Consider the following 27,074-nt stretch of genomic DNA (forward strand, 5'->3'; position numbering starts at 1 on the left):
TGACAGTGACGTAGAAGAGTCTTAGGTAAGCTCAACTAACTAAGGCTCAGCAAGCATTCAATGTGCAGCTCCCAAGTCAGTCCTCAAAGATCCGAGCAGCCTTCAGACCAGATGCCATCGGATGAAGATGTGTGCTTACTCCTTAATGGGACATCTTTTGAACCATTTCAAGTTCCTATGGAATAATAATACAAATTAACTATTCACATATAATAGGAAAAACCTCAATAAATTTTAGAGTAGTATCACAGAGGCTATGTTCTATAAAGGTGCTACCTACAATAAAATTAGAACTTTATAAAGTGTGGGAGGAGTAGGGGAATCCCGTATGTCTGGAAACTAAATAATCTCTGAGTTTAAAACACACTCAAAAGATAATATTATATAATATTTATAACTAGTATCAGTGAAAACGCTACAAGTCAAAATTTAGAGGAACACAGCTAAAATAGTACCTAGAGGGAGAGAGATACAGCTTTATGTATCAAGAGACAAGAAAGATTAAAAATAATAATCTAAGCATAAAGCCCAAGTACAGATGAAACAGCAACAGAGCATATCCAAAGCATATTTTTTTTAATTGTGAACTTTTTCAGACATTAATTTTCCCAGATTTAAAGGGCATAAAATTCATATCCATGTGGTTAGGGGTACCAGTGCAATCAGATGTAACATGATGATATGTCAATGTGTCCCATTAATTTCTCTTAGGCTCTCTCACTAAGTCTTCCAAACAGGAAAAACCTGAAGTTGGTGGAAAATAAATTTGATCAGTCAACACCTCTCATAAAAATACAAGACAAACGTCTGGGTTTAGTTAGCTGTTTCTGTCTGAGATGATAGATTCTCTGTTAAATTCTAGAGAAAGTGATGTTTTAAAGGAAGACTTGCATCCCCCTAGTAACACGTCTTGTACTCATTTTACACATTTTGTCTCCAGCTAGGACGAACCCTGAGGAGCCCTTTCATGAAGTTTGTAGCCCATGCAGTTTCTTTTACAATTTTCTTGGGATTGTTAGTTGTGAATGCTTCCGACCGATTTGAAGGCATTAAAACCCTGCCAAATGAAACTTTCACAGACTACCCAAAGCAGATCTTCAGAGTGAAAACCACACAGTTCTCCTGGACAGAGATGCTCATCATGAAGTGGGTCTTAGGTAAGAAGTCACTCTATCTTTCATTTTCTCCTTCTCTATTTATAACAGTGCATTATTGATTATCTGACTTCTGAATCGCTCCCTCTCCTCTTTAGCTGCTCTTGCCAGACAAAACGGTAAACTTGTGATCAAGAACAAAGCCTAAGTCACCTTCTGTATATGTGATGATATATAAGATGCACAGACCTGTAACATGATTCTTAATTTTAAAAGAAAATCCGTGGGAGGGAAATTCATTAAGTACATGCATCAAACATTGATTATACATGTGTTGAAAGTAGTTTCACATGGAAAACATTATTTTGATCTTTTAAATATAATATACTGGAATCCTTAGGAAATGAAGTTGTTTCTAAAAAAGGGAATAAAGTTCTCACTAAACACTGATCTAGAGTAGAACTGTGATAATAAATACAAATCTAAAAGTTAGAAAAGTAACATACTCTCATTATTTGTATAAATGAGTGTACTAAAAGGCTGTGAAATTCCTCTTTGTAGTAATATTTTGTGCTGCTAAGGCCTGCCAAGGAAAAAGTATTTCCAATTTCCTTGTTGATTAAGAATAGCTCTCTGCCTTTTACCCAATGCATAAGAACTATTACTAGTGGGAATAAGCAAAATAAAACTGTACATGGCTAAAAGTGAAAATGGAAAAAGGTGTTACAGATTTTTCTAACACTGAAAACTGCAAAATTTGTTGGTAAAAATAGGTCTCATGAGAACAAAATTAGAAATTGAAAAGGCTATAGTCAATGTTATTGTGTGTACACAAAATCCTGTTGATAAATTTTAAGATTTACATCAACAATATGTAAATTTGATGGGAATATTTTGAGTAAAAATAAAGGTTTAAAAGGCTGAAACACTGTATGCAATATTAAGATTTGATCAATTAATTAAATTCTCTTACCAGTCAGTGTTCACCCCAGATTTTTGCTTGCTTGACAAAAATTGAGTATTAATATAATTTTCATTACATTTATGTTCTCAAACACTGAGTCAAAATGTATTCAGAGTCAAAATGTCCGTGCCATCAATCAAAAAGATCACAAACAAATACTTGGAAAGATAACCCAATACATGGTCTATGTTATTTAAATAATATAGCTTAAAAGAGCTGCAAGATTTGCACCACCAGAGAGCAAACCTATGGATGCCCAAACCAAGAACAATTGGGAAAATGATCTCCAAGTTGGATCTCCAAGTAGGCAGAGGGAGATAAGAATTGTCTCATCCAAAAGGCAGAGGTAGGACAGCATACTATGCTTCCCAGGGACTTTTAATGAACCAGAAAGCCTGGGACCAAAGGCTCATTTAATAGAGTTGCTGGCACTAAAATTGGGAAGAGATATAGAAGTCTATTACAGAATGAGTTCAGTGGCTTAATTTTCAGTGTAAAATATATCCCATTTCTCCCTAGTATATCCCCCATGATCTAACTAATTAAACACTTTAACATTAGGCATTTAAAAACTCACATGTTGGGTTTATGAATAAAAATTTAAAGTATTTACAGCATCAATTACCTACCCACCCCATTTTCCCACCTGGAACTAAGGTAGAAGTCTCCGGTAAATACAACCATAATTGCCCTTAAGCAGGAATAACTCCTGGCTCGGCGCCTGTGGCTCAAGCGGCTAAGGCGCCAGCCACATACACCTAAGGTGGCGGGTTCGAATCCCCAGCCCAGGCCTGCCAAACAACAATGATGGCTGCAACCAAAAAATGGCCAGGCGTTGTGGTGGGCGCCTGTGGTCCCAGCTACTTGGGAGGCTGAGGCAGGAGACTCGCTTGAGCCCAGGAGTTGGAGGTTGCTGTGAGTGTGATGCCATGGCACTCTACCCAGGGGGATAGCTTGAGGCTCCGTCTCAAAAAAAAAAAGCAGGAATAACTCCTAATGTTAACAGTACCTCCTGAACCATAATTTCCTCCTGAGTTCACAAAATTTTTCACTGATTAATTTCCTGTTGCTTAAGATAAAAGAAAGATTCTATTTTTTCTTAGATAATTTTTTCTCAAAATTTTGTTACTGTTTATGAAAATGCAACAATCAAGAGAAGAGCATAATGAACTCTGATGGACCTCTCTCTCTCATTTTCAACAATTTGCAATTCATGGCCAATCTTTGTTTCATCTATACTTCCCTGCTTCTCTTCTCCCTAGCCTTGAATCATTTTGAAACAAACCCTAAGTACCATAAAATTTCATCTGTAAACATTTTTATATGTATCACTGAAAGGTAAGAAGGTAAAATCTCTTTAGTTTTTATCTCCTGTTTTAAATCTTTCCTTTCTGTGCTTCACGTTCACTTTTTTTGTTGTTGCTCTTGTTGTTTGTTTTTCCCCCCTGTGGTGTCTGTGATTTTAATTCCAATCAGTAAATTTTTCATTTCAGATATTGTATTTTCAATCCTTGAAACTTTCTTTGGTTATCTTTTATGTCTCCCATTTCCTATACACATACACGTGTGTGTGTGTGTGTGTATATATATATATTTATATAGTAACTTTTCAAATTTTGACTCTCAGTTTCATCATCTCTGTCATTTGTAGGTTGATTAATCTTTCTCCTGGTGATAAATCATATTTTCCTACCTCTTGGCATGTTCAATAATTTCTGATTGAATGATTAACACTTTACATGTTATGTTGTTGAGCACCTGGGTTATGTTTACCTTCCTTTAAAGAATTTTGGCTTTACCCCGACAGTTATGTTACTGGTAGATCAGTTTGATCCTTTTCAAACTTTCTTTTTTTTTTTGAGACAGAGTCTCATTTTCTTGCCTTCCATAGAGTTCCATGGCGTTATAGCTCACAACCACCCCAGCTATTTTTAGACACAAGATCTCACTCTGGCTCAGGCTAGTCTCAAACCTGTGAGTTCAGGCAATCCACCCACCTCAGCCTCACAGAGTGCTAGGATTATAGGTGTAAGCCACTGTGCCCACCTTTTCAAACTTACTTAGAGTAAATCTGAAGAGGCTTTACCATTAAGTCTATTTATTTTTATATGTAGATACACACTTTGGGGGTCTCTATTGAATGACTGGAGTAATCAACAAGAATTATCAACTCTGGATGGTCAGAGTTCAAATAGCTACCCATTCTGGATGAGCTACGGAAATTTTTCAACTTACCACTGTCCAGTTGTTGTGAAGTTTCATTTTATATTCATGTCTTAGTATATAGCAAATATTCAAAAGAAATTCCATTTAAATTAAATTTCTGGAGTCTTTTGTTTAGTTTTCAGTTTTTTGTTTGCTTGTTTTTTGCATAGTATTCTTCCCTCTGGAGCTCTGCCACACAACATTGATTAATCTCAAACTTCCTAAACTCTAATCTGTCTCTAAAACTCAGTGAGACCGACTACCATGCTTCTGAGATCCCTCTCCATGTGCTGTGAACTGGAATGTGCCTCCAGAAAAAAAGCCATGGTGGTCATCTGACTGAGCTCACTTTCTTTACTTAGGGATCACAGTCCTATGCTGCCTGTTTCCAATGCCTTAAACTAGTTCTATTTCTTTTCCTTTCTTTTCTTTTCCTTTTTTCCCTGTTTGTTACTCTATCATGGCTGACAACAGAAATCAGAACACTTTTTCTAAGAAAACCAGGAAAACATTATCAAGCCTAAAAGAATTCAGTAATTTCTTAATATCTTCAAATATCCAGTCAATAACCAAATTTACTTGACTGAAAGAGGTAAACTGAATAAATATCCACATGATTTGTTTCCCATCTTCCTTCAGGTAGATGAGCAGTTAAGAGCATGCCCTGTCATCCCTCTACTGCAATAAAGTGAAAAGTCTGGATTCAGGAGCAGGCTGGATATGTTCAAAGAACAGCAAAGAGACTAGCATGGCAGGAGTAGATGAATAAAGAGGAGAGAAGTAGAGATGAGGTCAGAACAAGTAAGCTTTGGAGAGTTTTGAGCACAGAAATGACATAATACAAATTCATTTTGTAAAGGGTCACTGGCTACTGTGTAGAGAACAGATGACTGTGAGGTAAGAGCTGAAGCAAGGAGACTGATTATAGGCTCTGGCAATGATCCACATAGGAACTGGTTGGTTAGAAGTGGTAGATTGTTGAATCTGTGATCAAATAGTTTACTGACATGCAAATGTTGAGGAAATTTGCCATAACTAGACCAGATCTACAGGAAGTATTCAGATTCATTCTTCATACTGATCAGCACAATGGTCCATCACCAAAGTAAACACACCCAGAAATTAAAGAGCAAAGCCTGGCTTCCATAATGGTGCAAGGGAAAAAAAATATAAGCTCTGGACCTCTGAAAAATAAGATGACCAAAACCTATCAATTCTCCACACCTATCAATTCCCTGAAAAATAAGATGACCAAAACCTATCAATTCCACCACACCTATCAATTCTCTCAGTAAATGTGAATGGCTTGAACTCCCCACTAAAGAGGCACTGGATACAAAGCTCAAGCCCAAGATCTGTTGTCTCCCAGAAACAAACTTAACCTCTGAGGATAAAACAAGACACAGAGTGAGATTAGGTCAAGCACTGAAATTGCATCAATATGAAATCTTCCAAAAAAGAAAAGCCCTGAACTAGAAGGTTTCATATCAGAATTTTATCAAACCTTCAAAGAGGAACTAGTACCTATATTGATAACCTATTCTAAAATATAGAGAAGGAAGGAATCCTCCCCCAGCACATTCCACAAAGCAAATATCACACTACTTCCAAAACAGGAAAGGACATAGCAAAAAAAGAAAACTATAGTCCAATATCATCAATGAACATTGATGCAAAAATATTCAATAAGATCCTAGCAAATAGGGAGGTGCCTGTGGCTCAAAAGGGTAGGGCGTCAGCCCCATATGACGGAGGTGGTGGGTTCAAACCCAGCCCCGGCCAAAAAAAACATCCTAGCAAATACAATGCAGCAAACACATTAAAAAAATTATACATCATGATCAAGTGGGTTTTATCCCAGAGATGCAAGGTTGGCTCAACATACTTAAATCTATAAATGTAATTCACCATATAAATAAAATCAAAAACAAAGACTACATGATTCTCTCAATTGATGCAGAAAAGGCTTGTGACAATAAAAAACACTTATGAAAATAAGCTTAGGTGGGACATTTCTTAAACTGATAGAGGCTGTCTATAGCAAACCTACAGCCAATATCATATTGAATAGAGTAAAACTGAAAGCATTTCCACTCAGATCTGGAACTAGACAAGGATGCCCATTGTCACCACTGCTATTCAACATAGTGCTGGAAGTCCTAGCCATCACAATCAGGCAAGAAAAGGAGATCAAGGTATTAAAATGGGGACAGAGGAGGTCAAACTCTCACTCTTTGCAGATGACATGATCTTATACCAGGAAAACCCCAGGGACTTAACTATAAAGCTCTTAGATGTGATCAAGGAATATAGTAATGTCTTGGGATACAAAATCAATATCTACAAATCAGTAGCCTCCATATATCCCAATAACAGTCAAGTTGAGAATAAAATCAAAGACACAATACCTTTGACAGCAGCCCCAAAGAAGATGAAATACCTGGGCATATATCTAACAAAGGATATGAAAGATCTCTATAAAGAGAATTATGAAACCCTGAGAAAAGAAATAGCAGAAAATATTAACAAATGAGAGAACATACCAGGCTCATGGCTGGGAAGAATCAGCATGGTTAAAATGTCCACAATACCCAAATTGATCTACAGTTTTAATGCAATTCCCATCAAAGCACCAACATCATACTTTGAAGAACTTGAAAAAACATTACTTCATTTCATAAGGAACCAGAAAAAACTCTAAATAGCCAATACAATTATTAGAAATAAAAGAGGCATCATGTTACCAGACTTCAGGTTATATTATAAATCTATGGTGATCAAAACAGCATGGTACTAGCACAAAAATAGAAACATAGGTCTATGGAATAGAATAGAGAACCTAAAGATGAACCCAGCCACATATCACCATCTGATCTTTGATAAACCAAATAAAAGCATGTACTGGGGAAAATAATTCCGATTTAATGATTGGTGCTGGGAGAACTGGCTAGCCTATATAGAACACTGAAACTGGACCTACATCTCTCACCATTGACAAAAATTGACTCTGACTGGATAAAAGATGTAAATTTAAGACATGAAGCAATAAAAATTCTAAAAGAGAATGTGGGGAAAATGTTTGACAAAATTGGCCCAGGAAATAATTTTATGAAGAAGACCCCTTCGGCAATTGCAACAACACCAAAAATAAATAAATGGGACATGATCAAGCTAAAAAGCTTCTGCACTGCTAAAGGTACCACAACTAAAGCAAACAGACAGCCTTGGGAATGCGAGAAGATATTTGCATGCTGCAAATCTGACCAAGGGCTGATGACTATAATCTACAGAGAACTCAAATTAATCAACAAGAAAACAGCAAACAACCCCATTTGTAAGTGGGGAAATAACTTAAACAGAAACATCTCTCAAAATGACAGATGAATGGCCAACAAACACAAAAATGCTCATTGTCCCTAATCACCAGAGAAATGCAAATCAAAACTACTCTCAGATATCACCTAATTCCAGTGAGAATAGCCCACATCACAAAGTCCCAAAACTGCAGATGCTGGTGTGGATGACCAGAGAAGGGAACACTTTTGTACTGCTGGTGGGACTGCAAACTAATACAATCTCTATGGAAAGAAGTATGGAGAATTCTCAAAGAACTAAAAGTTAACCTTCCATTTGATCCCACAATCCCATTACTGGGTATCTACCCAGAAGAACAAAAATCATTTTACCACAAGGACATCTGCACCAGAATGTTTACTGAAGCTCAATTCACAATTGCCAAGACATGGGAACCACCCAAGTGTCCATCTACCCATGAATGGATTAACAAACTATGGCAATAGTACTCCATAGTATCATATGGAGTACTACTCATCCATAAGAAAAGATGTGTTTCCTGGATGGAGTTGAAACACACTCTTCTTACTAAAGTATCTCAAGAATTAAAAAAAAAAAAAAATCTAGTGTACTCAATACTAATATGAAACCAATATATAAACAACTGCACACCCATACAAAAGAAAAAACACAAATATAATCTAGCAAGAGGGAGGGGAGAGGAGATGGGAGAGGCGGAGGGAGGCAGACTGGCAGGATCTCATCTAAGGGCACAATTGTGAGGGTTTTCAGGATGCCCCCTGGGTGAAGGGCTCAACTACAACTTGAACTTTACCTTATAACTGAGAACAATGTAACCTAAACATCTGTACCCTCATATTAATTTGTAACAAATAAAGAAGTGGTAGATGGTGATTATATTTTGAAGGTAAAATTAATATTTACTATTGGATTGTACATGGAATGTGAGTCAAGAATAATTCCAAGTGTTTTAGTTCAAGCAATGAAAATCATAGAAAGCCACATTAGTATGTGAGCTTCTTCATAAGTAAAGGGAGGATAATTACAGTAGCTAGCTATCAGACTATTACGAAGATTTAGTGTTTATCAAGTGCTTAGCACAGGGCCTGGAACCTAGAAGATGCTCAATAATTGTCGGCTACTATAATTAGAAAAGAGGAGGAAGAAGAGGAGGAGGTTTTGTCAGGAAATTTTTTAATCTATGAATATCATCTTCCTCCCTAGAAAACAAATGAGCCCTGAATGTATCTGAGGCCCATAACTGTTGCAAAAAACCTGCCACTAAGATAGTGTTTTGATGTTAGGGTTTGTGAATTCAGAGCTTCTAGGCACAGTCTCCCTCCTGTGAGTGCACAGAACACTCCTGTCCCAGACCAGAGATGAGAAGTTGGCCTCAGAGAACAGACTGGTAGCCCTGGGGGCCATGACCCTTTAAGGAATATGCATACTTAAGTGTCATAGGTCTTTGAAGAGAGTCCTTCAGAACACCCTGTGAGGCAGGGACTAGAGTGAACTGCCTTTGAACTGTCAGCTCCATCTCCACACCCTGCAGGCCTTTACTTAGAACCTGCCTACAGGAAGCTATTCATTTCCCCTGAGGCTTCCTGGCACTTCCCAGCCTGTTTCTCAGCCAAACACCCTCCTTAATTATCAGTGACCTTGTCCTCTGGGCTCCAGGCATCCCCAGTGAAGAAAATTTTGCCTAAAGGAGGCTCAAGTGCTCAGCATTCATACCCCTTGAGTCCCTGGGCTCTGAACACTCCTCTGATTGACAGGCCAGAAGCAAAAGACCATGAGGCTCAGCTTGCATATAAAATGCTCAACTACCCTTGGCACTGCGGAAGCAGGAGGCCTAATTTCACTCACTAAAGTACTTAATTTCACACATTTCTTTTTTCATTAAGCATTACTGCTGCTCAAACCCTTGGGCCCATGTTACTTTTACTTATGGCCTTGGAATAATTTAAAATTAGTCCGGGTGAGTTAATATTTAAATCTAGGAAGACTGATCCAGAATTTGACCATGGAGGAAATGACCTACAATACCCAATAAGGAGCCACTACGCAGGTCAGACAAGTCAGTTTTCTGTAAATAATTTGTATGTCAGATTCAGAGAGCTCCTAGTGTGGAAGTTACCCCCAAACCCCCCTTCATTCAATTTACAAATACAGAATACAAGGTCCACAGCAAAATAAGGGACTTACTTATTCAAACTCATACTGCCAGTAAGTAGCTAACCTAGAACTTGAACCTAGGGCTGCCTAAATTAAAGCCTATGACTCTCCTAGTGCCCGGCTTTGTCCCACTAAGAAATAGAATTTTAATTTGGGGTCAGAAGAAAGAAACAAACATTATTTTTTCCAGATGGCAATGCTTTTTCTAGTAACATTTTTAAATACTTACTGAACTGGCATAGATGAAAGTATTAATTCACTGAATTATTACACAAATTTTAATAGGGGATGCTCTAGACAAGGGTTTGTAAAAGTAAAAAACTGAGCAGTATCTTGTAAACAGATCTGCAATGTACTTGAATATTTCCTACCATGGGGACTCCAGTTTGATTAAGACAAGCAGATCTTCATCAAAGCTATGACTTTTCTCTAAATAGCTGCTTTCAAGTTACTTTTCTCCTAAGAAAAACATTTCAATTCCTTTTATTTGATGGACCATTTTCTTTTTTTTTTTTTTTTTTTTTTGACAGAGCCTCAAGCTGTCCCCCTGGGTAGAGTGCCGTGGCATTACAGCTCACAGCAACCTCCAACTCCTGGGCTCAAGCGAGTCTCCTGCCTCAGCCTCCCAAGTAGCTGGGACCACAGGCGCCCGCCACAACGCCTGGCCATTTTTTGGTTGCAGCCGTCATTGTTGTTTGGTGGGCGGGCTGGGGATTCGAACCCGCCACCTTAGGTGTACGTGGCTGGCGCCTTAGCCGGTTGAGCTATAGGCGCTGAGCCTGATGGACCATTTTCATCAGAAAAGAAAAAAGTCTGATTAAAACAGTCCCTGGACAGAGTCCCAAAGGAGTGAAAGTGATTGGTTTGTCCCAAATCAAATGTGCCCAAATGTGGGCCTAAGACCAAGTCCGCCATGGTCTGGCCAGGGCAGAGCCCTCAATGCTGTCTGCTCACAGCATTGCCTTTGACTCCAGGCTAGATCCTTAAAGACCATTATGTTACGTGGGCATCTATCAGTGTGCTGGATTTAAGGTCTAGGGAAAAGAAGGAAGGGAACACAAGCAGATGGCTAGGGGTGGAACTCTTGGAGGACTGGAGAGTGGACTTGCTTTGCTGAGCACAGGATGTATGGAGATCGTGGAAGATCATGAAAAGGCCTGACGGCCTAGCTTCAGAGTCTGAACTTTATCTTGACATTATGAGGAATACACTGAAAGTGTCTGAAGAATAAAGTGATAGGACCTATACATTGTGAGGTAAGAGGACAGAGTTGAAAACTGAAAGGGCAGACGGATCTAACGGATCACCAAAGGAAGATGTGCAGAAGTGTGGTGATCCCCCGAGACAGCACGAAAAGTCAGGGGAACAAGAGTAGGAGCGCTAGGCAACGGTGGCACCAGCAAGGGTGGAAGGGATGGGGAGGCTGGCTTGGGGGTGTGGTATTTTTGCTACTGGCAGGACATCCACTAACAGCAGTCTCTCTGTACAGTGGGAATATTTTCTTAAAGGAAAAATAGGAAGATATTTACCTGTGAGACATTCGCAAGGAGAAGAAAGACAAAACTTCAGGGCTAAATGCACTTACTCACAGTCAGAGGGAAGAATGAGAATGCCCAAAACTTGTAAATGGGAATGCCCAAAACGAAGAAAATTGAGGGATGAGCAACAGGAGAGGCAGGAGGCACGTGAGAAGGCAGGCCGACGTGTCTGATGCATAGGGGTGAGGGGAGAGCCAAGAGAGGCCTTGGTGTTGACCATCGGTGTTGACCTCTGGGGCACATGTGAGCTGGAACTGTTTCACTTGCTGACCAGCTAGTGATTCTTCTGCTACTATAATCCTCCTCAATATGCACATTAAGTCTTTCCCAGGTTTGAGTAGCCATAAGGTCCCTTGATGCCATTTACAAATGTTCAAGAGTCTGTTCTATACATTAACTTAGGCGTCCTCAAACTATGGCCTGCAGGCTACATGCGGTCCACCTGAGACATTTATCCAGCCCACCAGGTGTTTTTGCTGCTGCTGCCTGTCCTGCTTAGCAGCCGACTTGTCCCGGGGCCCACAGTCTGGCCCTCCAATGGTATGAGGGACAGTGAACTGGCCCTCTGTTTAAAAAGTTTGAGGACCCCTGCATTAACTGATCTGAACCCAATTTCATTTCCTGGACAACCAGAGAAGCATAGTGGTCAAGAGCATGGACTTCAGAGGCAGACCTCCTCCTTCAAATCCCAGATCTCCTGCTTCCTACCTGGGCACATCACACCTTCTGTGCTTCTGTTTCATTAGCTATAAAATGGGATAATAATAGAAAATAATACATACAACTGGCGCAAAGATTTAAGGGAGTGTGTTGTATGCATATGTGTATATATATATATATGGCAGTCAGAACAGTGCCTAGCACATAGTAGATGCTCAAATTATACTTGAGTTAAGTCTTATATAGAGACGTACCTAGGAGATACTGCAGATTCAGTACCAGCCCACCTCAGTGAAGCCAATATCACAATAAAGTCACATGAATGTTTTAGTCTCCTAGTACATATAAAAGATGTGTTTTCACATATGTATAATGTACAATAGCATTATGTCTAAAAAATCCACATACTTTAATTTTAAAAATACTTCACTTCTAAAAAACGCTAATAATCATCTGAACTTACAACAAGTGATAATCTTTTTGGTGTTGGAGATTCTTGCCTCAGTAATAAGGGCTGTTGAATGAATGAACAGGGTGGTGGTTGCTGAACTTTGGGGTGACTGTGGCAATTTCTTAAAATAAGACAATAATGCTTGCACAACAATTAACTCTTTCTCTCACAAAAGACTTCTCCGAAGGATGAGATGCTGTTTGATAGCATTTTACCCACAGTAGAACTTCTTTCAAACAATTTTCTCAAACCCTGTCATAGCTTTCTCAACTGATTTTATAAAATATTTTTAATCCCTTATCATTTCAAACGTGTTCACAGCCTCTTCATCAGAAGTAGATTCCAACTCAAGAAACTATTTTCTTTTTTCATCCCTAAAAAGCAACTACTCATCCACTCAAATTTTATCATTGGATTTAAGCACTTCAGCACGTCTTTGGGCTCCACTTCTTGTTCTAGTTCTCTTGTTATTTCTTCCCCTTCTGCAGTTACTTCCTCCACTAAAGCCTGGAACCCCTCAAAGTCATCTGGGAGGGTTAGAATCAACTTCTCCCATTTAATGCTGATAGTCTGACCTTTAATCTTGATGTTTAGAGGAGTCCCATGAATCATGAATGTTACTAATGTCATCAGGAATGGGGAATCCGTTCTGGTAGGTTTTCAATTTACTTTGCCAGATCTATCATTATCTATGGCAGCTATAACCTTAAGAAATATATTTCTTAACACATTGCCACACAAGAAAAAAAAATTTCCCCATTGGGGCCATAGTGTTCTATTAGGTCAAAATAGGTCAAGAGACACACGTGTGTTATATATGCTTCATGAGGCCCTGTGCTCAAAACTAACATAAGTTAAATACAACTCACATGGCAGTTAATGTATTAAACAATAAGACATGAAAGTAAAAATGACTCCTCAATTCAAGAGCTACAGAATAGAAGTTGTGTCTATCTCCATCAGAGCTGGTGGGTGACCAAATACATTGTCCAGGAACAGTAATATGTTAAAACGTATCTTTTTCTTGTATAGTCTCAACAGCAGCCTTAGAATATTCAGTAAACCATGCTACAAAGAGATGGGCTATTATCAAGGCTTTGCTGTTCAGTTTCTAGAGCACATACAGAGAAGAGTTAGCAAAATTCTTAAGGGTCCTAGGATAGGGAAATGGTAAATGAGCACTGGCTTCAACAAAGTTACCAGCTGCATTAGCCCCTAACGAGAGTCAGCCTGTCCTTCGAAGCTTTGAAATCAAGTACTGATTTATCCTCTCTGGCTTCTCAAGTCATAGATGCCATCTTCCTTAAAGACAATTATGTTTCAAAAAACTGTTGTTTAGCGTGGGTGGCCACCTTCATCCATTATCTTAGCTGGATCTTCTGAATGACATGCTGCAGTGTCTCCATCAGCACCCGCTGCTTTGCCTTATACTTTTACGTTCTGAAGACAGCTTCTTTACTTAAACCTTACGACCCAACCTCTGCTAGCTTCAAACTTTCTTCTGCAGCTTCCTCACTTCTCTTAGCTGTTACAGAACTGAAGAAAGTTCAGGGCCCTGCTTTGGCTTAGGATTTGGCGTAAGGGAATGTTGTGGCTGGTTTGATCTATCCAGACCACTAAAACTGTCTCTATATCAGCAATAAGACTATGTCACTTCCTTATCATTCACGAGTTCACTGGAGTAGCACTTTAATTTCCTTCAAGAATGTCTCCTTTGCATTCACAACTCAGCTGTTTGGCACAAGAGGCCTAGCTTTCTGCATATCTCAGTTTTTAACATGCCTTCCTCACTAAGCTTAATCATTTCCAGCTACTGCCTTAAAGTGAGAAATGTGTGATTCTTCCTTTCACTTAAACACTTAAGAAGCCATTGTAGGATTATTAATTGGCCTCAATTCAGTATTTTTGACTCAGGGACCAGGGAGATCCCAGGAGGGAGGGGGAGAGGGGGAATGGGGAGAGAGAGAGAGAAAGAAAAAGAGAGAGTGAGCACTAGGAAAACAGCCAGTCAGAAAACACACATTTACCAATTAATTCACTGTCTTCTATGGGCGCTGTTTGTGGTGCTTCAAAATAATTAAAACAGTAAAATCAAAGATTACTGATCACAAATTGCCATAACAGATATAACAAGAAATACTGTGAGAATTACCAAAATGTGACACAGAGACACAAACTGAGCATACGCTGTTGGAAAAAAAATACTAATAAACTTGCTCAATGCAGAGTTACCACAAACCTTCAATTTGTAAAAAAAAAAAAAAAAAAACACAGTATCTCAGAAACGCAATAAGGCAAAGTGCAATTTAACAAGTTGTGCCTGTAATTTAAACTGAATTTTAATAATCAGTTAAAAAAAAAAAGATACAGAATAGCACTCACCATTCAATACAAATATAGTGAAAACTATGACTATGAGCCACATATATACTTTTAAATTTCTAGAAGCCATATCATAAAGACAAACAGGTAAAATTAATTAACAATATATTTTACTTAACCTAACGTATCCAAAATATTATCACTGCAGTATCTAACTGGTGTAACAAAAATTATTAATGAGATATATTATTCTTTTTTTGTAGTAAGTCTGAAATCTGATGTGTCTTTTACAGCATATCTCAATCTGAACTAACCACTTTTCAAATATACAGTATCCACATGTGACTGGTGGCTATGGAATTGGACAGTGCAGTTCTAAAAGGATACACATTAAACTAGTAGAAGGCCACATCAAACTGTGCTCACAGAAGACAGTGAACTTAATTGGTAAATGTGTGTATTCTGACTGGCCATTTTTCCAGTACTCTCTCTCCTGGGATTTCCCTGTTCCCTGAGTCTAAGAGCTGGCTTAGAGGAAGGTGAAGAAACTAGCAACACTGTGTTTATATTCTTCTATGTTGTTTAATACATAACAATGAAAACACATGTCTTTAAAACCTAATAAATTATGAGTAGGAAAAAAATCTAATAAGCCAAAACTAATGTCATTGAAACAGTATGGAAATATAGAGGAAAGCATTTTAATCTGGGGGTTAGAAAACATGTTCTAAGTCATATGTGGGACCTTGAGAAAGCGCTTTCCCTTTCCTGGAACTCAGTTTCCTTAATTCCTTAAGGCCTCCTACTTCTGGAAGTATGGAAGTATGGAACTACATTTCTCCTAGATTGTCCCCAAGAATCTATCAATGAATGAGAACTCTCTCCTCACTTCCAGAGATGGTATGTTTTTGAGTACAGGGACAAGGGAAGTGTTTTCTCCCAGTCTCAACAACTCCTTCAATCTAGATCTGCCTTAGAAGACACGTTTCTGCCTGCCTCTGGCTACCAACACTCCCAGCAACTAAGAGTTGACGTTTACATTTGTACCCTGCTTCCCTCTGTGGCCTCAAGTAGTCACAAACGCTATTAAGAATTGAAAATTGAACTCGAGTTTGTTGTGATATATGTATACTCTGAAATACCATTCAGCCTTAAAAAAAAAAAAAAAAAAAGTAGGAGGAAGAGGTGACTTTACATCCTTTGTATTAACCTAGATGGATTTGAGACAAATTCTTCTCAGTGAAGCGTCACAAGAATGGAAAAGCAAATATGCAATGTGTTCAATACTTATAAGAAGCCAGCAGACAATCTAATATAGGCCCACAAAAGAAAAAAATCTCAATTCAATTCAGATGGGAGCAGGAGGGAGAGGGAAAGAGAGGAGGGGAGGAGGATTGGCGTGCTCCCACTTAATGGGCACGATGTAAGGGTGTATGGCAAACCTGGGTGCAGGACACAACTGCAAGCGGGACTCTGCCGAGCAAATGCAAACATTGTAACCTAGCTGTTTGTACCCTCACATTAACCTGAAACCAAAACAAAAAGAAAAAAGACAAGTGAACCCAGCCTTCTCCTTCCGGCAGGAATGATTTGGTCGGAATGCAAGGAAATCTGGGAGGAGGGGCCGCGGGAGTACGTGCTGCACCTGTGGAACCTGCTGGATTTCGGGATGCTGTCCATCTTCGTGGCCTCTTTCACAGCACGGTTCATGGCCTTCCTGAAGGCCAGCGAGGCGCAGCTGTACGTGGACCAGCACGTGCAGGACGACACGCTGCACAACGTCTCGCTGCCGCCGGAAGTGGCGTACTTCACGTACGGTGAGTGGACGAGTGCTGCCCCCTTCCGGTGAGCGGGCGAGTGCAGCCGCCGTCCGCGGTTCCGCTTCCCGGATGGGGCCCGGCCCAGCCTTGCCCGGTGGCCGGTTCCGCCCCTGGCGGTTTGTAACTTGGAGACCTGGTGGTTTCTTCTGCCAATCCAGAGCCCTCCGTCTCCCTCAACAAAAGTCCTAGTTCCTGTAGTGCCATCAGCTGAATAGAACGTGAAATTAGTGACTTACAGAAATGAATCTTTTTTGTGTTAGATTGGATGAGCTTGTTTTGGAAAGGCTCCTGGGGTATTTCTGTAGTTTTTAGTGTTTGAGTTTGTTGTTGTTACTGTTTTTAAGAAACAGCTGGTCCTGATGTGGATCCAAGAGCAATAAAGGGATATGTACATACTAAAGAATTTCCTTTCTAATTCAGATCCCTCTGGTTTATGCAAAGGTAGACTCTGCTTTCCCAGTTCTTTGTGGCAAGATAGGTTCTCAGGAGATACCTCAGTTCTTTCAAACGACAAGGCCACACTGAGGTAGAAGATTGAGACTTTAGGAATAATAGTTATAACATCCATTTACTGAGGACTTACTCTGTGCCTGGGACCGTGTAGCCATGTAACACATATAAATTCTCATCCTTGCAATTGCCCTGCAAAAGAAGGGTTTTGTTGTTGTTGTTTGTCTGGTTTTGTCCCTATTTTATACATGAAGAAACAGGTTTTCCTGGCAGGGCTCATAATGTTTCCAGAAATACAAGATTGTCTGGCAGGGAATTCTGCCCCAATGTGAACTGAAAATCATGCCAAATGGCATAGTGGTTATGTCAGCCAAGTTAGGGAGTAAGAGAGACCTGTCAAATCTGTAGCTTACTGTTAGACTTTGTTTACTGAACTTTTCAGAGCCTCCATTTTCCTCATATGTAAAACAAGGATAATAATACTTATGTCAAACGGTTTGGTTTGAGGGTTAAATAAAATAACTCATATAAAGAGTTTGGCAATATGGTCTCAAAATGGTAAATGCTCACTAAATGTCAACAATTATCATCACTACTACTTTTTGGATCATTTTCTCGCTTAAACATGGTACTTTCTGTATTGAAAGAGAAAGAGGAGGTGGCAGAGGAACAGTGGGTATCTGTTGTTACCAGTAAAAAGTAAACATTTGTTAATGACAGCTACTGTATCTGAAGGGTCTGAGTGTCACATGTTCCTGTTAGATCAAGCCAGATGACTCCATGACTACAGAATCTTCCTGGTCAGGTTACAGCAAGGATCTGTAGCGAGTTGGCCACTTAATGCAAAGGTGGAGTTGTTGCCCATTTTTCAACGTAATGTTATGTGTAAAGGTGGTAGAGAAATCCCCATTGGAAAAGGAGAGTCTTGTAGTATTTCAAATCATTTTCCTACTTACTCTCTATCATTTTTTGGTTTAGCAAATTCAGACTGTGTTAAAGCAAAATGGGCTTGGATATTGTCCCATCAGGGCTGCTCAGGCTTCATCCACAAAAGATGAGAGAATGTGAATACTGCTTTAGGTACTTAAAGCCATGGTTCAGGCTGTAGCATTGTCCACTTGTGATTTCTATTATTTTATGGATTGTATTAAGGTCTCTCCCAACTCTGACCATAGTACATTATGTCCTTTGTTTTTGTGATTTACCCTGGGCCCTTGGAAATCTTAAATTTCTCCATGGTCAATTGTGTTCCAGTTGCAGGGGAAGAGAGCCCTCTTGTGGCCAGACAGTGGCTCCTTCACCTTCACCAAATAGATCCCAGTTTTTTAAGTTGTAATAGGGCAATTTTTCTCAAGGAAACAGCTCCAAGAAGAACTTTGTCTGAATCATCACAGTGCCCTTTGCCTTATACCTATAACAACTACTTGCAATCCAGTCTGAGTATAATATTTTTCAATAAATATCCTGTCCTCGTCACCAGTATTTGACAGTAATCTATCCTAATAGAATAGAGGATTGGCCTTTATTGTTGTGGTTATTAAAGATGGTAAATTAGTGGCTGAAGAAAAAAGAAATTCCTTTTTGGTGACTTTTTAATAGAAGAAGTCATGTCCATAGAAGGTGACAGATATATTATTAGAAAACACATAATTTATTTGCTTGCTTATTTTTGATGGACTTCTAAGGTAAGACCTTGATGAGAACATAGTCTATAATGTTATTGTATTTCCAAATGTAATGCTATGTAGAATTTTTATTTGAAACTTTGTGGTCTGGCTTCTCTTTCTGCTGTCTGTAATTATAATTGTTTAACAGAGTCTAGATTTGAAAATAAAGAACAAAATTCTTGCTCTTCTACCCCCCTTGGAGTGCCAGGAATTGCAATGTAATATCCTTTCTATCTGCATTTACTGGGCTATGAAAAGGACCCCATACCCCAAATCCGATCTTTAAAATGGCAATAATGGTATCTACAGGGCTGTAGTAAAAATTACAGCTAATGTAAGTATAAGGGCTAATTTAGGTTTCTCAATATTTCTCAATTAAAATTTCACTTAGCATTTCTCAACAGGGACAGTTTTTCTTCAGGGCAGTTTTCATGGTGTAGTTCTGTCTAGAAAGAACATTGCCGAACATTAGCATCCTAGTAACGTTCTGACCCAGTCACCGTGATAACCAGAGGTGCCCCCACACTTCCCACGTGAGGAACTTGTGGTTAAGGGTCCATTCAGCCATTTAACATTGACCAGTACCTGCTGTGTGCCAGACCCTGTGCTAAGCACTTTACATACATGATTCCATTTCATCCTCACCACAGTCTGGTGACATGGAAGATATTATTCCCAATTTAAAGGTGAGGAAAATCAGGCTCAAAAATTTTAGTTTACTTGTTCAGCGTCATATGGCAAATGGAAAGGCTACATTCAACCTCAGATCTCTCTAACTCCACCTCCTCGTGCATCCTCCCGGTGAGTGGGACGGCCCCTGTAGGGGGAGCACAAACACTGGTGAGGGGACAGAATAACAAGCAGGTGACAGGTGCCACAATAGGTGGGTACATGGGAGACTAAGGAAGCACAGAGGCGAAGAGGGGACCTGTCCCGCCTATGGGAGTCACAGAAGGCTTCCTGAAAGAGGGGACGCCTGGGCAAAGCCTGGAAGTATGATTGGGAATGGGTCAGAAATGAAGTGAGGAAAGGATGTGCCAGGCAGATGGTCCAGCACTTTCTAAGAGGAAGGGTGGTATCCTCTGTGTATTGGGATTAATTTAAAGATAATAGCAAGTGATGTGCTTGGAGACTTATAAAAATGTCTAACTGGTTTCTCTTCCAGGATGGATCCTATCCCCAGTGAGTAACCCAGATTGTTTTCTTTTAGCCAGGGACAAGTGGTGGCCTTCAGACCCTCAGATCATATCGGAAGGGCTATATGCGATAGCTGTCGTGCTAAGCTTCTCTCGCATTGCATACATCCTGCCAGCCAACGAGAGTTTTGGGCCCCTGCAGATCTCCCTAGGGAGAACTGTGAAAGATATCTTCAAGTTTATGGTCATTTTCATCATGGTATTTGTGGCCTTCATGATTGGGATGTTCAACCTGTACTCTTACTACCGAGGTGCAAAGTACAACCCAGCGTTTACAACGTGAGTATCATAGAGCTCTCCCCAGGGTCTCTCTGGGATTCCTGGGAATCCTTGGGAGCCTCTTGAATGTAACTTCTTGCGGAGACTCAGGTTACATTGGTATTTCTCAAGGTTCAAGGCAACTATTCAAGGAGGGCTTAGAGTTCAGGTTCTGGAGTTGACCAGAAGAGCTGAGTAAAATCCTTACTTAACCACTCCTGTTCTGCATGGCCATGAATATGTTCCTTAACTTCTCTGAGCCTTCATTTCTGCATTTCAAAGATGGGGCTAATAATAGTATCTGCTTCATAGGAATGATGTGATGATCCAGTGAGATAATATAGCTCACATGGTAAATTCTCAATAAATGGGGAAAAGTATTATGACTATTATGATCGTCTTAGCCTGTGTTACCTAGAAAACAGAAATCTGTGCAAAACTTGCATGCCAACAATTTGTTAGAGCAAGGGAAAGAAGATTGAAGGGAAAAGGAAAGTGCAGTCTGGAAGGAGAGTGAGCAAGTCCGAGGTGCTGCTGCAAGGGAAATACATGAAGAAAGAGGGGGAAGCACGCACAGGCAGCTGCCTGGGCCCCCCTCCCAGAATACACAGCCTGTGCATGGTGGACCTCTCCAGGGAGCCTGCATGGAATATCACAGCTCAGAATAGCCTGTCAGGCTGGAATAGAGGAATTATCAGCCAGATCTGTCCATCTGCCATTTCTTTTTTTTTTTTTTTTTTTTGACACAGAGCCTCAAGCTGTCCCCCTGGGTAGAGTGCCGTGGCATCTCAGCTCACAGCAACCTCCAACTCCTGGGCTCAAGCGAGTCTCCTGCCTCTGCCTCCCAAGTAGCTGGGACCACAGGCGCCCACCACAATGCCCGGCTATTTTTTGGTTGCAGCCGTCATTGTTGTTTTGGTGGGTCCAGGCTGGGGATTTGAACCCGCCACCTTAGGTGTACGTGGCTGGCGCCTTAGCCGGTTGAGCTATAGGCGCCGAGCCCCATCTGCCATTTCTATTAGTTACGTCACAGGCCATTAACTCACCTGCACTTCCAGGGCAGCCCTGGGGAAGCCATACCACACGGCAAGGGAGGCAGGTCTGCGAGTGGGCACAGGTCAGCTGCTCTGCTTGCCTGGCTGGGCATCGGCGCCTGGGCTCCACGCAGGTCCTTGCAGCATCCTGTGCCTCCTCAGTAGGAGGGAAGGCCTGCCCAAGAAGAGGCAAGAGGCATGAGGCCAGAGTGTGAACCAAGGCACTGATCTCGGGGTCCAGCAGGAGCTGCTGTTGCCGCTTCAGCCACAGAACAGGCATAGCAATACCACGGCATGTGCCGCCCTTCACTAGGGAGGTGGTAACTCCCAAGCCCATGTCCACAAAGACCCAAAGCTCCTCCTCCCTAGGCTTGGGTGGAGAGGCCAAGCAGTCTCCTTGAGGGAGACCATCACCACTGAGCAGGGTCCAGCAGAACTGAATATACATCTTGACACAGGCATGTACTGACTGGTGACCTTAAGCCAAGTCACTCATTTATCTCAGTCTCTATGTTCTTGTTCTTGTTCTTGTTTTATGTGAAATAAAATGCAATTTCTCACCTTATTCACACATGCCTTCTGGGATAAATGAGATAGTTTATGTGAAATGCCAGAAACACACAAGCATTTTTAGTTCCAGTCCTTCCCCAGACCCACCCAGCTCCAGAACTTCTTGCCTCCATCCAGCTGCTACCCAAAAGCTTGAAAGAAGGAAAATTAGGTCTCTGGCCACATGCAAAGCAGCTGGGACCAACAGGGCTAAGTCCCCAAGTGGCCCGGAATTTACATTTTCCAGCTAGTGGAGATGGCTTGGAGCCTCAGCCTTGCAGGCTCCCTGAGCAACTCCCAGCTTTCAGCGAAGCTGCCTTTACCCTTCTTCTGAAACAGTCTTCCACCAAGAAAAGATGCCTTGTCTCTAAGAGCCAAGTGCAGTGAACCCCATGCCTCTCAGCTCAGAATCATGGACAGGGCTGTGTCACTTACCTGGGGTAGAAGCCTAATGGAGGTGGGACCCTATTGCTGCTGAACCATATAAGTTGTCACTCTCTGAGACACAGAAGTTGTTTATGTGTCACAGAGAACAGGAGCCAAGTCAGTGCTAAGAACTGAACTGAAGGGTGCCTGACTCTGCCTCAGCCCACAGGCTTTGTGGGAGCCTCAGCACCCTGGGGGCAGACAGATTAGGTTTCAGCCTGGGCTCTGCCTCTCACTGATTTTGTGGCCTTGGACAAGTGCTTAGATCCCCTGGGCCTTAATTTCCTCACCTCTGAAATGAGAATACTAAGAGAGCCAACTTCACAGCATTATTGTAAGGATCCAAATAGAAGAAATAGAATCAAATGCAGCGTTTGGTATATAATGAGCCTTTAATAAACAGTAGTGATGACAACAGAGATGGTGACTAAGGGGGTTGGGAGGATAAATTGCAAGAAAAGACCCTGGGTACTGATTTGGCGTTATAGGACCCTTTCTGGGCAGTGGCCTAGCTTACAAACTAGACCAGCTCAGGCCACGCACATTATTGGATCAGTTGGACTCCTTTATATCACTCCAGTACTCAGTGATGGACTGTTGAAGGAGTGGAATAAGCTTGAATCACGCAAGAGCAAATTTGCCCGAGATTTGCTAGAGGCAAAACCAAATGTACCCACTCAGCATGGGGTACATCATTTATTGAACACAGAGAGGATGTCAGCCAGTAAACACAGGCTCTTAACCTCCGCGGTCAGGCCCTTATGTCTCTCCCGTGTTCCCAGGCTAGCACAGTGCCTGACACAGAGTATTTGCTCACTAAATGCTTCATGAACAAGAATAAGGAAATAAACCGGAGAAACAAGCAAGATTCAAGGCCTTCGGGTGAACACCAGACTAGGCACCTGACAACATGGACTTTGGCCCATTCCTACCGCCCTAGGGTGTTCGGTGCTGTCCTCTTCCCTCTCCTTACAGGGAACGGTATCACAGGCCCCTAATCCATCAAAAGGTCAGTGCCATGACATACAAGGAAATGAAGAAGTCATAAATCAGAGCAGGGCTGACCAGGCTGCACATCTCCCTGAATATGGAACAGGTCTTTGGGATACAGAGGAGTCCTAGGGAAAGGCAAAGGGAGGAGGAAGGGGCAAAACGATCAGCTTGTCCTGTGAGCTAGGAACTGAAGGAAGACTTTCCAGGTGTGAGGGACCCAACAAAGGGGACCCCAGGCCTTCTGGGGGCACTGCAAGCACAGTGAAGAGAGGACACGATTTTTATCTCCTTGGCAGTTCCTGAAATGGGATATGTAGCTGTAAATAGGATTTGATTGAACAGGAAAACAGTCAATAGAGCAGTGTAGTAGAGACAGAGAAGAATGGATTTTTGTAAATGTCATCTTTTACCTTTTGACTACTCTCTGGAGCATGTCACCCCAAGAGATTGTCTTTGACTTAAAAAAAAAGCCGTGCAAGGATAAAGAGGCTCATACCTTAGGGGATTCAAGGCTACTCTGAGTGCCCACCCTGCTGATGAAGTCTGACCCCCACTCAGTGAATGTGTGCTACAGGGCAGCCCGTCCTCAGGCCTCCCTGCCCAGCTTAGGTTCTTCCCTTTGGCCCTCCCACAGGTGAGTACTCTCCTTTCTGTGGAATTATGGCCTTGCTTATAGGGTTAGACAGGGCTCCCTTCATCTGTTTCTATAGGCTCAGATGACCCAATCCTACAGAAGGGAAATTTGGGTTGAAGCACACTGCAGTTATCCCACTAACCCCACTTTGACACCCTTAACCCCATTCCTGCCGTGTCCAAGGGAAGCTTGGGTTCCTAAAGGCTTTCCTCCTTGAAACTGAGCTGCTGTGAACTGAAAGGGGGCTTTCTCATATGAGCCCTGCTCACCCTAGGGGTGTGGTCTTGGGCCAGCTCACAAAAGTCTGCCCCACCTGAGTTCCACCAAATTATAATCCTGTCCCAAAGGTGGGGGAGGCACATATTCTGGAACTGAAGGGAAGAAAAAGAAAAGGAAAATTGCTCTGCTAGCTGCAGCCCCAACCCTCACAGGTACCCTACTTTATCTCCCAGTGTGTTCCACTTCCAAAATCCTCTGTCTCCCTCCTACTCCCAAATTCTTTCTCAGTCTTTTCTCAATCTAGTGAAGGGGGCCAAGGTGTAGGCAAACAGCCTAACCTGAGTGACATCAGTGGTTCTCAAACCACATCAGAATCACCTACGAAGGTGGCTAAATTTGGGACTTCCCAGGCCCCACATCTTAGTTTAATCACAGTAGTTGAGGGTAGGGCCCAGAAATCAGCATTAACAAGCCACTGGGGGACTTAGATACAGGTGGTCTAGGACACAGGGTGAGAAATGCTGACCTGATCCAACTTCACCATTGCACAAATAGGGAGACAGAAACCACTCTCAGATCTGGGGGCTTGAGAAGCAAGGCGCTTATTGACCTAAGGGAGTATCTTATTGGTAGGATTTCAGGCCTACCAAAAATCCTGGGCAGACAGGAATTTTTTAAGTACAAACCACTGGGTCAGATCCAGCAGGAGCAAACTCTAGAGTCAGGTCCTATGAGAGGTTCCCAATTTGTCAGCCTCCTTCCACTTCAGAGTCAGATTCTCTCTGGGTTGTTTTTCACAGCCACTTCTGGCTGGGGGCTGGCCGGAGGGGAGGAGCAGGGGCACTGGGGGGGAAGCCGAAGCCCAGGCCTGTCTGGACATGACAGATAGTACACCTGCAGGCAGCTCATTATCTCCTAGCACTTCCATTAGAAACTGCAAATGACTGAGGGCAAGGAAGAGGTGTTCAGACGAGGTTTATGTTCACAGAGTAAAAAATTGAAGTATCACCAGACATGAGTAAGGAAATGGAGAGAGAAATCGTCTAAGACTACATGTCCTTTAAGACAGTTTTTAACAAAAGGTCTTAGTTCAGATTGTCAGGAATTTTGGCATTGGGAATATATTTTTATTTTATCATGGAAGTCAGTAGACAAAAAGGATTTGTATATTTTGGAGATTTGTTTTGTAGCCTACTTTGCTGAAATGCACGTATTCTGTAAAGCTAGGACTTTCTGCTTAGAGACTGTATGGAAACCTTGGAATTCTAGTACTCTGATTACAATGATAGAAAAGGGGAGGGGGAGATCTTTGTCTTATAGATGAAATACAACTGGGTAAGAATGCACAGAAAAAGGGTGCCTTCCTTACCCTCTGGCTGGTGACCAGGATGCAACAGTATACAGAGAATGGGGTGTGAAGGCCTCTCCAATACAACCCCCAGTGAGCTTCTGGTCTCCCCTTTGGGTGAACGTGGCCTTCCCCACTTGATTCTGATTGGAGATTAATTATGAGTTCCGTGCCAAAAGACAAGTTCATCTTTTCCAAAGGCTACTGTGGACAGCTTCATAGCATAGCTGGGTTGAGACTTTTCTAATCAAAATAATACCTCTCTTAAGGTTGTTCTGTCTCCCCAGGAATCATTTTAATGGAAGGAGACAGCAATGCTAGGTAAAATTAGAAGCTTCTATTTTCCATTACACTTAATGGGAAATTTCCATACTCTATAAGGGAGGGATTCCTATACCGACCAGGAGCAGGAGGCACTGATTCAGCCCTGCCCCACATGTCCTTGCCATAGAAAAGCCAGCTTCCCCTTCCAGCCATGGGCAGGAGAGACGAGGGAGAAGATCCTTAAGACTCTGCTCATGCAAATCCATCCCACGCCACCCCAGGACTGCTATACCACCTCTGAGCCTAGAGCAGGCGTCCTCAGACTACGGCCCACAGGCCACATGCAGCCCACCTAGGACATTTATCCAGCCTAGGACATTTATCCAGCCCGAGTGGTGTTTTTGTTGTGGCTGCCTGTCCTGCTTAGCAGCCAACTCGTCCTGGGGCCGCAGTCCGGCCCTCCAATGGTCTGAGGGACAGTGAACTGGCCCCCTGTTAACAAAGTTTGAGGACCCCTGGCCTAGAGGCTAAGCCTCACATATTCTTGGCCTAAGCTGATATCAAGACTTCACGTGGTCCTTTTGGAGTCAGTAATGGGCGGGTATAATAATCATAATAAAAAAATACTCATGGTCCCAGACATGGCAGCTCCACTAGGTGGTATGTTCTCTGGGCAGCCACCAGGGCCTCTGCCCCCTACACCAGGACTCCTGGGCCAGGCTGTGCTTCTTCAGGCAGCACCAGGTGCACCCAGACCTTCTAACAGTACTTTGATGAACGAGTTGGAATCATCTTTCAAGGCTTGTTTTGCCTCTCTGGTGAGTCAAGACTATGCCAATGGCACTGACCAGGAAGAAATTTGAACTTGTGTTGATCAGCATATCCAGAAATTTCTGGATATTACAAGACAGACAGGATTTTTTTTTTCTCCAATAAAGATTGCAGTTATCTGTCCAGAAACCAGAGCAAGTTACCAAAGAGGATGTCTCTGAGCCGAGCAATGAATTACAGCAGAAAGACACGCTGGTCCAGAAGCCCTTGAGAAGGCTGAGGCCCTGGCAGCAGGTGCTGGAGGACATCAATGTGCCACACAAAAAACCAGCCATTGTCCCTCAGGGCTCCCTGGCCTGCCTGGAACAGGCATCGGCCACTATCCCTGCACCTCTGAAGCTGACCTGAGGGATAGTGCAAGCAGCCTCCCACAGCTTGCTAAACACTTCTTGTGGACATGGGTGGTATTTTTGAAGAACTCTTTGCCAGAGAATGGTTGATTTTAGTTTTATGCTCCCACTTAACATTTTTTCACTATTTTTATAAGCAGTTTAATTTCTGGAATAGTTTTTGAAATGCTCGTGGCTTGAGTAAGCCAAGTGAGTGCGTCTTTAGCAAAGTTTAGATGTTATTGTGATGATACCTACAGGTTTTGTTTTATGAGTTTGTTAGGTTTTGGGGGGGGGGGTTGTTGTTTGTTTTTTTGGCTTTTTAAATTTTT

General features: G+C 41.8%; 1 protein-coding gene and 1 pseudogene across 3 annotated transcripts in view; both read left to right on the forward strand.

The window, feature by feature from the left end:
* TRPC7 (transient receptor potential cation channel subfamily C member 7) overlaps nucleotides 1-27,074 on the forward strand; it is a 140,355-nt gene that overhangs the window by 91,551 nt on the left and 21,730 nt on the right. For all 3 annotated transcript variants that reach the window (XM_003782167.1, XM_003782169.1, XM_003782168.1), the window contains 3 exons: nucleotides 941-1,157; nucleotides 16,308-16,541; nucleotides 19,872-20,136. In XM_003782167.1, the coding sequence (XP_003782215.1) occupies nucleotides 941-1,157; nucleotides 16,308-16,541; nucleotides 19,872-20,136 (716 nt within the window). The remainder of the gene's footprint in view (nucleotides 1-940; nucleotides 1,158-16,307; nucleotides 16,542-19,871; nucleotides 20,137-27,074) is intronic.
* LOC111726352 lies at nucleotides 26,224-26,761 on the forward strand (annotated as a pseudogene).

The sequence above is a fragment of the Otolemur garnettii genome, unplaced genomic scaffold (genome assembly GCF_000181295.1).
Source record: "Otolemur garnettii isolate 467f Iridium unplaced genomic scaffold, OtoGar3 scaffold00003, whole genome shotgun sequence".
NCBI classification, from domain to species: domain Eukaryota; kingdom Metazoa; phylum Chordata; class Mammalia; order Primates; family Galagidae; genus Otolemur; species Otolemur garnettii.